This window comes from Chenopodium album, chromosome 3, assembly GCF_948465745.1.
Source record: "Chenopodium album chromosome 3, dcCheAlbu1.1, whole genome shotgun sequence".
Lineage (NCBI taxonomy): Eukaryota > Viridiplantae > Streptophyta > Magnoliopsida > Caryophyllales > Amaranthaceae > Chenopodium > Chenopodium album.
The window spans coordinates 71,181,438-71,197,393 of NC_137836.1; the positions used below are offsets into that span (position 1 = coordinate 71,181,438).

The 15,956-nt window shown below is 35.4% G+C and overlaps 1 protein-coding gene across 1 annotated transcript; it reads right to left on the reverse strand.

Annotated features, from left to right (window-relative positions):
• Positions 1-8,123: 8,123 nt before the first annotated feature.
• Positions 8,124-15,530, reverse strand: LOC145624120 (protein DEHYDRATION-INDUCED 19 homolog 3-like). Its single transcript, XM_081677079.1, has 5 exons — positions 15,325-15,530; positions 15,038-15,183; positions 13,407-13,485; positions 11,999-12,260; positions 8,124-8,677 (listed from the first exon to the last, which is right to left on the reverse strand). Exons 1-5 carry the CDS (start codon positions 15,389-15,391, stop codon positions 8,569-8,571), a joined length of 663 nt encoding a protein of 220 aa, XP_081533205.1. The 5' UTR covers positions 15,392-15,530; the 3' UTR covers positions 8,124-8,568.
• Between the last annotated feature and the right edge of the window lie 426 nt (positions 15,531-15,956).

Here is a 15,956-nt window from a genome sequence, read left to right on the forward strand (position 1 = left end):
TTTTTTAATTTTTCAATTAAACTAAATGTAGATTAAATAAATAAATTTTCAGGTAGTTGGGAAATTCAAGTAAATCGATTCGCCACGGCTGGGGCCCGTAATGGTGGGGCCCTCTTTTGGGATGTGAGGTGAATAGTCACACGTACGTCGTCGATCACGTGGTGCTGGAAATTTCTTTATTTGTTTTTTTTTGGAGCATTTTTTTTAGCGAGTCTCGTGGGTGGCTGGCCGCAGAAGAAGACCTTCTACCGGGATCATTTGGGATTCGGCCCCTGATAAATTATTGTAATTAGTTAATTAGTTAATAAACTTAAATAACCTTCCTTTTAAAATATTGATCTTGCTAACGAGCGCCCCGGGGCGTTAGATAACGATAAATTATATTGATTGAAATGGTATTAAATTAGGAATTCATGACAAAATCACGCGTCGTTCGGTGTAATTAATGTTATTTTTACTCTAATATTTGCACTTTAATTATCTTATCTAACGCCCCGGGGGCGCTCATTAGCTTTTGCCTTAAAATATTAGAACATAGTGATTAGTTTAAAGCAAGAGGCAAAAGATTCAAATCCCGATCCCTTTAAAATTTTTGTTCTGCCACTGGCTGGCCGCAATATAAAAAGTACTCCTTAAAATTTTTAATTTACCACCCAAAAATATTACATTTTTCTAACTTACCACCCAAATATTTTTTTTATTTTAAAATACCACCCAATAATTTAATTATTCACTCAGATTCCCACCCAATTTGAATTTCCGGTTGTATTCTGTCACATGGGCCCCTTGTAACGGCTAATAACGGCTATTTTTTGCTTCTATTAGTTTCTCTTCCCCGATTTTTCTCCCAAATCAATTCACTTAACTCAATTTTTCATCCCATCTTCAAATTCTCATCAATTTCTGCAAATTGGACCACAATTGTAACTGGAGACGCAACCCTAACTCCTAGGGAAAATCATTTCGCATCAGGTAGCCTTATTTTTTTTCTAGAAATTAGGGTTCTTGTTTCAATTGAATTGGGGGAATTTTTGTGGTTACTTATTTTGGGCATTGCATGCGATTTCTTTGCCTTGTGTAGACTATTAGGTTATGTACTAGGACTGAATTGGGGTTTCTGTGTTCAATATGTGGTTGATTATGAAATACCTTTGTTGAATTTTATAGCTACTAATTGTTTGGGTTGTTTGAGTTGATTGGAACATAATTTAAGTTTCTATTGTTTATTTGTTGTTGGAACTGTTGTGGCAGAAATGGAGGAGAATAAGGTGATTCTCAGATTTAAGTATTTGAGTGTTGTTATTGACATTGAATATGAGATTGGCAAAAATAACTTGCAAGATACAGCAATAACATTTGAAGATCAACTTCGTGATATGGATGATCCAGTAGAAGGATCAATTGACCTCCTGTACCCCATATTCCAGTATATTTATAAGGGGAAGTATAGAACCTTAGAGGATGATGGTGATGTGTTCAAGATGATTAGGAGGTTACCTAATCAGAACATATACAACATACATGTAGGGAGCACTGATGACCCTGGTTTCTTGGTTGACTGTATCCTTGAGTACATAATGAAGAAAAATGGGACTTGGCCACCCCCTGGTTATCCTCATTATGGTGGCCAACCACCACAGTGAATAGGTGTGGTTGAGCAACATATGTATGATTTATGGGTTGATGGATGTTGTTGCATAAACTAACATGTCCTATGGTTATTGCAGGTTAGAAGATGTGTTGGAATCAAGCAACTTTTACTTAACAGCAAGTTGATGAAAGCTGAAGTGACCTCTGTGAAAAGAGATGATGATGACTTAACAGGGCAAAGAAGATGATGAAGATGTCTTGGTTATCACCAACTCTGGCAATTCAGTCAACAAGCTCCTAGTTTATTTTGTTGCTTTGTGTTCTGTTGGTTGTTGTAGGTTTTGTTGTAGTGAGCATATTGTAATTAGTGGGAGGTTATGTTAAGGCTTTCACTGTTGTACTCTGTCTTTTTAGTTGAATGAAAAAATCAACTTGTTCCAATTTAAATCTTGTTTTTTGTTTTTAAAAGCTTTAATTGAGTTTGGTGCTTTAAACAAAGATATGTTCAAAACTAAACACAACATCAGTAAGATGATCAAATTAGGCATCAAACCTCAAGGTTAATTAACAGTGCACTGAATAAGTAAAGTTGGACAACATTAAACATTGTTCACTGTGACAGCACAAAGTATATGCAATAGTCACAAAACATCCAAAAGGTTAAGGTTAACTACCATTGTCAAGTTGCTCAAAATATTACAAACATCATTATATATTAAGTTTGACTTAAGTAATACATCTAATCACTAAGTCTAACAGTGTTCAACTTGGATCTTGTCTGTCTTGTGGAGGTTGAGGGAGCTGCTGCAGTAGAAGCTTGAGTCTGACTACCCTGACTCTGCTAATGCTGCTGAGTCTGCTGCTGACTCTGATAATGCTGCTGCTGACTGTGACTATCTTGCTGACTCTGACTCTGCTGCTGCTGTCTTTTCCTCTGATCTTCTTGGGGAAAACTCTTTCTAGCAATGCTATTAGGTCCTGGTGTTCCACCCAATGCAGCACTCTGTAAATAAACAACTAAATCAGTAGGGTGGTTTCATTTACATAACAAATTTTTAGAAGAAGGTATATGCATTTTTACCTTTTTCACAACCCTTTCTTCTTTTTTCTTTCTCTGGTCATTGACCCAGCTAGTGTTCAAAGGTGGCCTTCCACCATCTTTCTTAGGGGAAGACACAGCTACTGGGGTCACAGTTGCATTTTTACATGTCTTAGCAAAGTGCCCTAGTTGCCTGCAATTCTTGCAAGTGGTCCTCCTTTTCACAGGCTGCTGATCCTGGTTCAAGTTCTGGCTTGGCACCTCTCCCTTCTCCAACTTTCTCTTCTTAGACTTAGGTCTGCCAGGTTGAACTTTGATGGCTGGTGGAAGTGGCTGCCTGAGCTTGACTTTATCCCAATGATGTGGTCCAGGCATTGATTCCATTGCTACTTCAAAGTCAAACTATATTGATTGTTTTTGACAAAAAAGCACATACACAGGCATATCAGAACAGAACAGAACAAACTCAAACATGGCAGAACATAACAAAATCATATCATACTTGAAAACATTAAAAAGAACACAATTTTATTGATTCCATTCCATACCAGTGTTATGGCCCTTGCTGCTGACCCAGAAAAGCTCCTTGAATGTAGCTCCACTGAATTGCAACTTGAAGTTTGCCCATATATGTCTAACACAATACCTAGTGTCTGCATATGGAACAACCTTTTGCAAAGCTTCAAGCAGTCCCTAATCATATAGCACACAAAATGCATTAGCTCCTACATATTTTTGTAACCAGTGTTCAAAGAAGAAGACATAATGGCAGTAGTAGGTACCTTTTGCCTATCTGACATAAAGGTATAGCCCAAACCTTGATTTTCATCCTTAAGGGATTTCATGAGACTTTCAAGGAACCAGACCCAAGTCTCAGTGTTCTCTATTTCAGATGTGGCCCATGCAATAGGGTATATATTGTTGTTGCCATCCTTACCTACTGCAACTAATATTTGACCAGGGTATGGACCTTTCAAGTGACATCCATCAACCCCAATGAGTGGTCTACATCCTGACAGAAATCCCTTTGACAAAGGTGCAAGACATATGAACATTCTCAAGAATAACGGGGGCTCAGGCTTATCAATCCCATCAACTACAACATTGCACTCAGTGCCTGGGTTGTATTTCATCAAAGTCTTCCCATAGTCCCACACTCTTGAATATTGTTCTGCTGCACTTCCATATATCATAAGCTTGGCCCTTGCTCTAGCCATCCAGGCTTTACTGTATGTGATTTCAATACCTAGATCACCTAAAACCCTCCTTCTAAAGCTTTTCAGTTTCCACCCTGGGTCACTCCTCCAGTCCTCAATATATTTGTCAGCTAAATATTCAGCAGTCAGATTCAGATTGTTTCTGACCCTTAAACAGTTGTGCTTCAATTTCAGACCCTTGATCTGCCAAAAATCTTAATTAAGAGACCTCCTAGCTACCACCCTAAAATGACACCTCCTTACCCCAACACAAGTACACATAGGCAGCTTACACTTTTTTGAATTCCATTTGCACTGGCACCTCCTTCTACACTGCACTGTTATTTTGCTGCTGTCATTATGCAAATACCAGAACTCATACCTATTTTCAATGACATGAACCCTTATGACTTTCCTGAGAACCTTGTTGTTGAGGAACTTCTGTCCTTTCACCAACTGAATAGGTTTTTTAAAGTCTGTAGAAGCATGAAACCATGGGTAATTATCTGTCTCATCATCAAAACCTCTAGGGCTTTCCAACTCCTCTGAATCAGATGTGAACTCCTTCTGAACTGTCACTTCCTTAGTCAGCAGCTCACTTTCAAGCATACACTTCTGTTCATGATCACTCTCCTCCTGCACACCCTTTAAACTTGCATTCACTTCATCTAGTATGTTCTGTACATAAATATTAGCATCCTCATAATCACCCTCCTCTTCCCCTGCTCCCCAATCTAGGTCAGTGTCACAGGAGTCAGAACTGGAGGAACCAGATCCAGATTTAAACTCATCCTCACTACTTGACTTTTTCTTCCTTTTCCCCTTTGATTTCCTGTTTCCCTTCCCTTTTCCCTTCACCCTTCTAGCCCCAGATGTACCCTTCTCTTCACCTTGCTTATTTTTGCCTTTCACACAATCAGAGAACAGTTGCTTTTTTGTGGTGGTCTTCCTCTGCTCTACAACCCTATCACCCCCTTTTTTGTTGTTTTCTGCCTCACTAGTGTCTGTATGTGGAAGTTGCTGCTTAAACCTAGGGCTCCTTCTAAGATCAGTGGGCTTAACTACAGTTATGGGTTCTGTGGTAGTACAATAAACAACAACAAAGTTATCCTTAGTCTTTGTCCCCAATAAGCCCTTGACATCACCATCAAGCAATATTTCCTTTTTGCCACTTGACCAAGTCTTTCCCTTTATCTTATACCAGATGTTCCACATGCTTGGCACATGCAAATCACGCTTCACAAAACCCCATATGCAAGATTCCCTCAGAAAGTTGACACAAATCTCACTGACTTTGCATTTGTACCTCCAATATTCCCTCCCACCCTCATAACCACACAAAGTCTTCCCCTTTACCTTTCTGTTCACAAATACACCTCCTAATCTAACCTTAACATCTACAATTTCAACATCACCAACAATCTGTACATTTAATCAAGCAATATTAAAAACCAACACAACACTATTTTAAACAAATAAACCAAGGGACTATGTCCTACACAGATCCACAAATAAATAATTCAATAACCCAACAAGAATTTAACAGGAATTGCCCTCAATTAAACAATTCAATCAACTACACAATAAACCCTAATTTTCGACATATTTGCACTTATACCATCAACAACCAACAGCTAACAAAATTAAACACAACGAACAAATTTGCTTACCTATTTTGACCCCATTGCAGAAAGCTGCTGACTTGTGAGTGACCTAAGCACCTGGTCCCCAACAAAAAGCTCGAAATTGACGACTTCTCCTCAGCGCAGCTTCTCCAGTTCAACAACCTACCCTTGAATAAATGCGTTGCAGAATAATTAGGGATTTAAAAACAAAATTAGGGTTCTAATGTAAAGATGTGTTCAGAATTAAGAAGGAAAGGGGGATTTGCTGTGAATTAAGGGAGTAAAATCAATAAGGAATGAGTTGGTTGAGAGAATTGAATGAAAAAACGAAAGAAATCGAGAAAAAAAAATAAAAATTGGAGGGAAGTAACTACTCTAGGCCCCACGTGACAGAATACAACCGGAAATTCAAATTGGGTGGGAATCTGAGTGAATAATTAAATTATTGGGTGGTATTTTAAAATAAAAAAATATTTGGGTGGTAAGTTAGAAAAAGGTAATATTTTTGGGTGGTAAATTAAAAAATTTCCTTTTTATAACATTGACCGAGTAATTTTGTAATATTGATGAAGTAACCCTAACAATACTGACGAAATAACCCCTATAACATTGATTGAGTATCTCTTACGAATTGAAGTATAACACTAACGAAATAACCAGCACACGTACGTATTATAAGAATTTGTATTTTATGTATTTATTTATTATATTTATTTTTTTATTTTTGGTTTGGTGTGTGTGTGAATTGTGGTGAATATGTGTTTGGACATCAACATCAAGGGAGCCACTAGAAGGAGTTGGAAGAGAGTTTATCCATTTCTTGAGTAGTGATGATTTACTTTGACTCCATTGCAATTTTTGGATTGTTTGAAGTTATGAAAAAATTAGATTCGGATTTGGATATGATCATGAACTTCCACTTTATGTGTCTTGTATTTGTCGTGAATATTTGAGGTTGATATATCTTCTTATTCACAATGTTAGTACCCAAATATTCTACCCCCTCGCCCTTTCATTTCATAATGAAATATTCATTTCAATTATTATCCTTATCTAATTGATCATAAGAATCTGTTAGTCATTTTTTAAGTGTTATAGTATATCCGAGTGTTAGAGTAGTCTTCTAATAAAGAAGTTAATTCACATTGGTAGAATAGAAGAAATTAGCGTAATTTATATAACTTGATATATTCTATTCTTCAAAAAAAATCTATATATATAGCTTGATATGTTGAAATGGTATAATAGAAGAAGTAGCTTGTTTTATACTTTCCCCGTTCCAAGAATATTGCAACAATGGGACTTTTGCACTATTGATCACTTTTGATTGAACATATAATATGACTATATGATATACATTAAGTAAAATATAGTCATGTGGGATCTTGTTATATTCGTCTACATATAAATGTGCTTTGAGATGTGTAAATTCATGCTTGTTGCAATATTATTGGAACAAAGGAAGTATAGTTTGGAACCAGAAACCAGTATATAAGTTTGATTCTTCAAAATCAGAATCGTTAATATAATTCATACAAAGGGTAATTAGTCGTTAAATTAGTTCTTAACATTTGAGTTGATTTAATCCTCTTCATGTAAGTCTTTAAATCAAGTCACTTTCAAGTTATGTCTTTTTTTGTATTTGTATATAAAACTCTATAAAAGATAATGATATAGACGAAATCTGATATCAAATTTTGAATACTACCCTCAATACTTTTACAATTAAACTAGTTGGCATCCACAAAGACTTATCAGCAGTTCGAAGTGAGTGGATTTCGTAAGCTGGTAATTTTTGAAATCTCATCTCTGCACAAAGAAGAGTTTCTTACTGTTCGAAGTGAGTGGATTTTGTAAACTTGTAATTTGTAAAATCTCTTCTATACACAAAGAAGAGTTTCTTACTTTTATGCATGATAAGTGGAAATAATGTTTGTAGACGTTTTTTAATATTGGTATGAGTACTCTACTTATTGTAGAAGCTACAACCCTTTGTAATGGTCTTCTTTTGGCTCAAGCCCATAATATTTCAAAAGTATTTATTGAAGGGGATAATTTGCTTATTACTAATATTTTGCAGGGAAAGGCTATGCTGCTTCTTTGGGCCATTTTATGCAAGCTCACCAAGTTATCGATCCATTCATAGATAGTTATTTTCTTTTTTTATTTTTTCTGATAAGTTAGGGGATTATCCTAACTTTTTGTTTATCTTTCCATTAAAAAAAAAAAAAGAAAAAAAAAAGAGAGAGAGAGAGCGCTTGTTGTTTGTACCAAGGTCTCCTAATAAATGAAGAGGATGTTATTGTTTTAAAAAAAAAATAAAAAATGAAGAGGATGTTATTAAAACAAAAAAAAAAGCGCATGTTTTTGTTTTCAATTCTTTGCGGGAATCATGTTAAAACAATACACAATACACATAGAATAAAAAAAATAACAGCTTTTGTTAAACTGATTCTTGACTTTCTATGGAGTTCTCAAATCTTTTCATGCTCTTCGAATAATCAAATTTTACAAGTACCTACTAGCTAGCGTATGCCCCTAATTTGCTAAGGCCTGCTAATATTGCTCAGTTAATCGTTAGCCAGTTAGCCTCCGATGTTTTTCGAGGCTAACAATAAACTCCAACAAAGATGAACACACGATGATGATAATTGTCTAGGAGTCTGTATTAGCTAGATGAAAAGTAATTCCATAGCAAGTAAAGAAATAACTTCATGAATATAGTCATGTTAGTCTCACAATAAAGCGTAATATGATCATCTCATATAACGCGATGTCAAAGCATAGGTATAGAGACGAAAGATGAGATCTATGGCTGCCACTCTACAACCTAACACCATATTCACCCTTTTTCTTACAACATAAGAATGTTGATATCTTCTAAATCACATCCGATAAGAGTACAAACTATATCACAACAGTAAATACTTTGTTTCTATGTGCAGTGTTACATTCTTACATTGCGGATTGCAATACATGCTGTAGCCTGGTTTCTTCATCTGATTCACTTAGCTTAGTGATATCATTGCTGATCTGAAGTTACACGGATAGGTCCATAAATAAAACAGCTGGAGCATTCTTCCGCAAGAGCTGAGACAATTGCCACCCAAAGTCACCACTATAAGTCATCATCAAGGATAGTAGAAAATACAAGCGACTGCATAAACTTGCATTTTTGTGCATGCTCCTCATGCTTCTCCTCGGATATAACAAAGTTTTTCATTCCCCTGCCATTACAGAATATAGTCAATAACTGATTCAGATTTTGGCAGATTTTAAAACATAAAATTCCAGTAACTATGAGATATTATTCAAACAGAGAGTCTAACATTTGGTAATTCCCAGTTTCTACAAAATTGAGCAAAACAAGCACGACACTTGTAACAAGGAACCACATACAAGCTTGGTACATTTAAATTAGAGCTCTGCCTATTCTCTCCACCAAGAAATGGCTGTAGGCTTTGGCCTTGAACTGACAGTATACCTCAAAGCAACAATGCCCCAGAACCAGCACTATCTATTTCTAGACATGTAAAACAAACACAAGCCAGTCCAACAGATATCTTTCTTCTAGACCTGCACAAAATAACATGTAAATATTGCCAAACATAATGATGGGGAATTTTTTAAATATTTTCAGGTGACTACTTCATCACTAAACACCCTATTATGTGGAAACTAATAACGAGACAATTGCAAATAATAGTGACTGGTCCAGAAATATAGGCTGTGACACATCAATTACAGCTGGATATTCATCAGCTCAGAAAATTTTAAGCTGCCAAATAGGTTTCCTGGGAGGGTAAGATTTGAAGTTGCACTGAAATCATATTTTACTTCAACAACTTCTCACACTCACATCTGACTAATATGGTTTGGTAATTCTTCAATGTTCTTCCTATTACCAGTATCTCATATTCTCATGTTTAAAGACTTTAAACACAGTCAAAATGAATCAATAGGAGTTGCACTCTGGAACAGATCAATTGATAAATGAGGTATTGAGGTACAAACAAAAAGGATAGTATAATAGCATAGTCTAGATTGGTCACACACACACACACAAAAAGAGCTTTAATAATAGCCTGAAGAAGCTATCACAAGCACTACAAACACCTATATCTTGATTTATTCTTTACCCAGCAGAGAATGAAAAAAATAAACTGCAAATTCAAAGTGCAAAATTTTAAGGAACTATAAACATAACCAAATTTTTTTTTTTTTAACAAACTAGATACCCATATTTTGTATGGATAGAAGAAATCAATCCTGGTGAATTGAAGTCTTCCAGAGGAATGTAAGGCAACCCCAATGTTGACTTAACTATTCAGAAGCCTTAACCCTAGCCACAATGCATATAAAAACCCCCACCTGTCCAGGAAAACTTGGGTTAGATGTCCTACATACTGCACCCTCTTCAGCAATAGATTACAACAGAACCACAATAGCTCGTAAATCCAAGAACAGCCAAATATGAAGAGGTAGCAAGATGATTTACTGTATTTATAACATGCAGCAATTTTTAGAAAAAAAAAAGGGGAGGTTTCAGAGGTTTCTATCACTCGAAAGAAATAAGTTGAATAACAGGCATGTTGCTAGATAAAGGCTGAAACCAAAGACTATATGCAACAAATGACATGACAGGTACAGAGAGTAGTAGGGAAAAGGGCTGAAATTGCAGCTATTTGGAGGAAGGGTGATGAATTCAAACTAACAAATACCTTTTACTCCTTCACCCCTCCCCTCCACGCTATATATATTTCCAAAAATTGTAACATATAGAATACCATTGGATCATCTACTACCTCTGTTAATGGTTATCTGCAACTTTGGAACTGTTTATATCTCAGAAAGAATACTCCAAAGTTGCAGATAACCATTCATAGAGGTAGTACAAAATATGGACACGATTATGGTTTCACAAAAGCAAAGAAACACATACTTAAGTACCTTGACTCATACAACGGTTCAAATTGTTCAAATTTTAACTCTTAAAACACAGAGATTTCAACAAGCTGTCAAGCTAAAAGTGTTACTCGTTCAATCATCCTCCTTAAGAGGGTATCATAATCCCAAAACCATCATCCGTGAGGGGAATGGTAAATCGCCATATGAATCTTTCCAAATCTAACTTAAAAGCAAAAATTTACAGGAGTTCTATCTGTGAAGTGTAAACTTTGTCTTTCTGTTAGTTACTAATTACTATTCTGAAACACTAACCCTCCTACATAGCTTGTGTATCTTTCTAATTATGAAAATATTACAAGTATTATTATTTATACTTTTAGCCATTTCATTTCACTAGTCCCATTATATCCAGAAAAATCCCAATGATTTTAGCACATATTCTCCTGTTGAGTTCCCATCATTCTCAGTCATTTATAATTACTATTCTGAAACCCTAAACCCTCCTACATATCTTGTGTATCTTTCTAATTATGAAAATGTTACAAGTATTATTTTTTCTACTTTTAGCCTTTTCATTTTACTAGTCCCATTATCCAGAAAAAGCCCAATGATTTTAGCACATATTCTCCTGTTGAGTTCCCATTATTCTCAGTCATTTATAAGGCCCTTAGAATCCTTTCTGTTGTCTTCTACCCACTTTGGCAACAAGTACAGCCTTTACAATCGTCCCAGGTGAGAGAGATTAGCCCTTGTACACACAGAGAGCTGTATTTAGTTTCCATGATTAATTCCAATTTCTGAAACCTTGCTTTCTGGTCTCCACTTTATATCCGTTGAATTAACAACTACTTGTGTTCAGAGAATTACCTATCCTGCTAATAACACCAATATGTGTATCAATGTAAGTTTTATCTAGTCTGATTTTTTATTATTATTTTAATTTATTTAACTTCGAAATAGAATAGAGCCATAGACTGTTGGACTAAGAGCAACTCCAATGGCAAGCTAATTTAACAATTAGCTTGCCATGCCACATAAGCTTTTAAGCTAATTATCATTTTAGCTACTTTTTGCTCTAATGGATAGCTATTAGCTTAGTACTAGTAGTGGAATAGAAAATACATGGAAAGAGCTTAATTGGTGCAACGAACATATTATTTTGGCAAGTTTAATTCCCAAGCAAATTAGCTTTGCCAAGATAATTTGCTTAGCCAAGCTAATTGAGTTTTCTAGCTCCAATGGTCAAGCTAGTAGCTAAGGAATATTGAAATTGCAAGCAAGTCCCTAGCTACAACCATTGGAGTTGCTCTAACATGTCATACATCACCCACATCATCAGAGATGCATTATCACCAAGAGTCAAAAGGGTATGAGAAACCTAAAAGGTTTCGAGTTCCAACAATCAAGGCATGTTGATACATTGATTGCTTCTAATTACCTACCAGGCATAGAAGTTTTACCATCAGATAAAATGCCGCAAAGCAGGTTGATGCGGCCAAGTGAGGCATGAAAACTTAGGATCAAGAATAATACTAACATCAGACAAAAGCCATGTAACATACGCACCAAAATGAATCAAGAAGGAAGAAGTGCATAATCCTTAAACCATGAAACAGGAAAATAGCCCAAGCATCTCTCACCTTTCTAGCGTATCCTCATCCACAACTTCCTCTTTCACAGGTGCATCAACTGAAGAACATGATGGCTTGCTTTCGATCTCAGGAGTTGTTGAATAGCTACGGACAAATGATGAGAGCAATTGATCAACAGCTGCATCAGAGGAAGAAATTACAGGTGAAGAGCTCCCTAGAAGACATTTCAAACTTCTCTCTAGCATTTCCTTCCTTAATAAAGCAAGAGTAGACTGAGAATCACCGTGACTATGTCTAGTCTTGCTCCCGCTGTAAGTACTCAGTAAAGGAAAATTTTCTTCATATTAAGGTGAGAGATGAACAAACATTAATCTAAATTTTCAACTGGAAAAAATAAATTAGAGGTATAAGATCATCCTATGAGCTCAAGAAGTCAAGCTTTTTACATCTAAAGCAGCACAGACAAAAATCAGATTCTAGGGTTTTCTAAACAAGCCTATGTGAGTTCATAAGCTCCAATCCTTTTCTTAAATGCTGTAAACACAAACAATCATTCAGGTAAGAAAGTGACGGTCCACAGGCAGTGGAGTACATGTAGTATAATTAGTATAACTTTGAGATCACATAGACAGTACAAAATAAGCTCAGACTCACATTTGCTAACCCTTGCATGAATGGGCCTATTCCAATAGAATATACTTCCTGTTTCACACATTTCTTTTCAACCACATATTGTGATTCATAAATAAGGGAAAGTGTAGTCATGTGGGGTCTCATTATATTCATCTTGGTAACTACTCTCCAAGTACTATGTCTCAACTTATTATAATCTCTACTCTTGTATTATTAAAGATATTTAAGGTTGAAAATGTGTAAGTTTACCTTATTTTTCTTTTCCATTTTTTTATGTATCAACCCTAGTGCAACCAGTAGTTTCTTACTGGGTTTACAAAAGAAAAAATTCTTAAAGTGTGCAATTTGTTTCACAAAATCATGTTACATAATTCCACAATAGAATTCACATCTTTCTTCTCATGTCACCTGTTACATCTTACATGATGTTGACTCCGTTGCATTAAAACGCTTTTTTCGCCAATCCATTATTTTATCTGAATTGACCAAATATTTTAGTAACTTATTATGCAGTTCATAGAATATGGTATCTCAAGTAATTTTGTGTCCACCATATATGTTACCCACCCATATTATGATAGTTTTGGTTATTAGATATATGTAGTACATATTAAAATTAGGAATTGTAAACGAGGCTCTAAGCTATTAATGTGAACTTTTTGAAAGAATTCAAGCCGCATTAACTGTCCTTTCTATTCATTTGTCACAAGCTGTTCCATGACTACAAGACCATTTCAGCAAACTTTTAACTATGCGCAGAGTGCAAATTATTTTAAATGCACAACGAACCACTAGCATTCAAATTAATGAGAAAAAAAGGATATCTTATAGATGTTTTCATGCTGAAAAGCTATGTGCTCAACCAGGTCTGCTCCAACGCTTGTTCCACACATGGGACAAACCTGTCAAAAGTGTCAACATTATTAAAATCTACACATCAGAGTTTGAAGTGAAGGGGAAATTATTAGGCTGCAATCTTTCACTGTGATTACCACAGGTAAAAAGGTCATGCAATCATCTGACATTTAAGTTGAGAAAAGCTTAGGTTTAGCATGTTGGGGTAAATTTATGCATGTTATGACCAAGAACAATGCTCATAATATATGTACACAACACAGGAAGATAGGCCATGCAATTTTGAAGAAAATAGTATACACCATAGGTATAATGGCCATGCACTTTGGTGGCAAAGATGTCTAGAAAAGTTTAGGCTTCGCATATCAGGGTAAACTACGTGGGCTATTGCATATTTGCAGTACTGCCCACAATGCAGGCACGTGTGGCAAAGATCCGTAGCTTTGTTTGTCATTGCATTATTTTAATCAGTTTTAATCCTATTTATTGGCTTTTAAAAGATTTACTTGTATGGAAAATACTTCAATTACGACTATCTTTTATCCCAACCTTGCAATGTTTCATCCACTATAGCAAACTCTTTTCTTTTTCTTTTTTTTCAAGAGAGGTTTTAATTTTCTTGTCTGGGCTTCGAATTATTGAAAAATGACAAGGGAAGCTATTGCAGGATATAGGCATATAATTTGTACCTAAATAATCAGACTGTGTCTACTACAATTCTACCACACAGAACCAGATAATTGAGAAAAGTTTGACAAAACTAACTACTCTTAAATATTAGCTGATGGCCCTCTCTCTCTCTCTCTCTCTCCTCACTTCCCCAATAAAACTACCAAAACACACACAAAAAATCCACCATTTTATTTCCCCCTTTGAATTACAAAGAAACCTAGCAAAATTCTTGCTTAACCTTCCCCCAAAACCCTAAAAAATCCTCTAAATATTGTTCAAGTTTCTGTAGATTCCATCAAAAATGGCAAAAGGCCATTAAATGAAATCCTTATAGCTTTAGTCTGCATCAAAACAATCTTGGTGAAGGGTGGGGAGGACCTCAGCTTCCTAAGGACCTAACCATTTATGGCAAATTCAAGCTGACAATAAAATTCCTATACCCAAACTATACATCAAATTCATGACACAATAAACAATAAAACACATTGGACATCCATTTCATGGCAAATTTAACAAAACAAAGGCCATTAAGTGTCAGTCAAAAAACTGTGTGAAGTCTACATATCAACCATCAGTCAAAGAATGTTAATCTACAAAGATGACGTCGAAAGTCAAAACCCACTTAAAAATCCCTCCCATCATAATTCACTATCTCAGTATTCAGCATCAAATCATTTTTAGCCTAACTGTAATCTTAAAGAAATCCCAAACTAACTTTCCCAGCAATGGACCTATCTCTAATACGTCTCGACGATACTTATGAAGTTAGCAACATGATAAAACAAAAAACGGGCAATTCCATAATACACTCAACTTAATCTATCTAAAATTCCTATAAACAGAACACGAAATCACAATCATACAACCTACAATTAGCAGTCAATCAAACTAATTGAAAGAAATAACAAACAGCAGAAAACAGCATACCCCTCGTTTAGATTCATCATAATGCTCCTCTTCAATATGACAGCATAATCCAACAATATCGAAATCCTCAGAGCAAAAGGGGCACGGATAATCTACCTCAATATCATCAGTATCTCCATCAAATTCTTCATATTCCAATAAATTATCTGAACCATCCAAAAATTAAAATTGAGAAATACCCAGAAACAATCAACATAAACCCATTAATCATAACCAAATTGAACTCGATTAACACCCATAAAACACGAATTAAAAAAAACCCAATTCAACAAAGTTTAGAGCTTTACCAGAGTAAGACTGATTGTACTTGGAAGAAGAAGTAGAGAGGGAAAAGTTCCAAGTTCGATCATCCATTGATAAATTAATAAACAAAATTAACTGAAATTTGGGTAATCTGTAGCAATAGGTGTGATTGAATGCAAAAAGGTTGAATATTTAAACAAGTCAATGCGAGGGTTTTGAGTTTTTTTTTTTTTTCCCCCCCGAAGATGTGTAATTGTGGATATTAGGAAAGAGGAGAGAAAATTTATGGGGACAAAGCCGAGGTAAGGGGCTGTTTCGATACTTAGCCTCCACGGCTTCTGATTTGAGGGAAAAGACTTTTTTGTGACGATTCTTATTTTATTTTATTTTATTACGAGTGCTTTGTTGTGATAAATGTTTTTTTTTTTTGGGAAATTCTCATCGGTAACACTTAACTTCTGTTTTTTCTCAATGGTAGAATGCTAAATTTTGGATTATCATTGGTAATCACTAATTAGTAGTACTAATTTACTGGTAACATTTATGAAACTTTTACCTAATTATTGACTAACCATGGTTTACTAATAACAAAATTACAAACCTATCCTTCTAAAAAAATCACTTCCCTCCTTAATCAATTACCCATTTATTTAAACCCTAAACCCCCAATTCAATT

Coding starts and splice junctions, on each gene's coding strand:
- LOC145624120 (XM_081677079.1), bottom strand. CDS start 15,391: ATGGATGATCGAACTTGGAACTTTTCCCTCTCTACTTCTTCTTCCAAG. Junction 15,184..15,324: donor GTACAATCAGTCTTACTCTG/GTAAAGCTCTAA, acceptor TGGATGGTTCAG/ATAATTTATTGGAATATGAA. Junction 13,486..15,037: donor ATGATGAATCTAAACGAGGG/GTATGCTGTTTT, acceptor CACTTTTGACAG/GTTTGTCCCATGTGTGGAAC.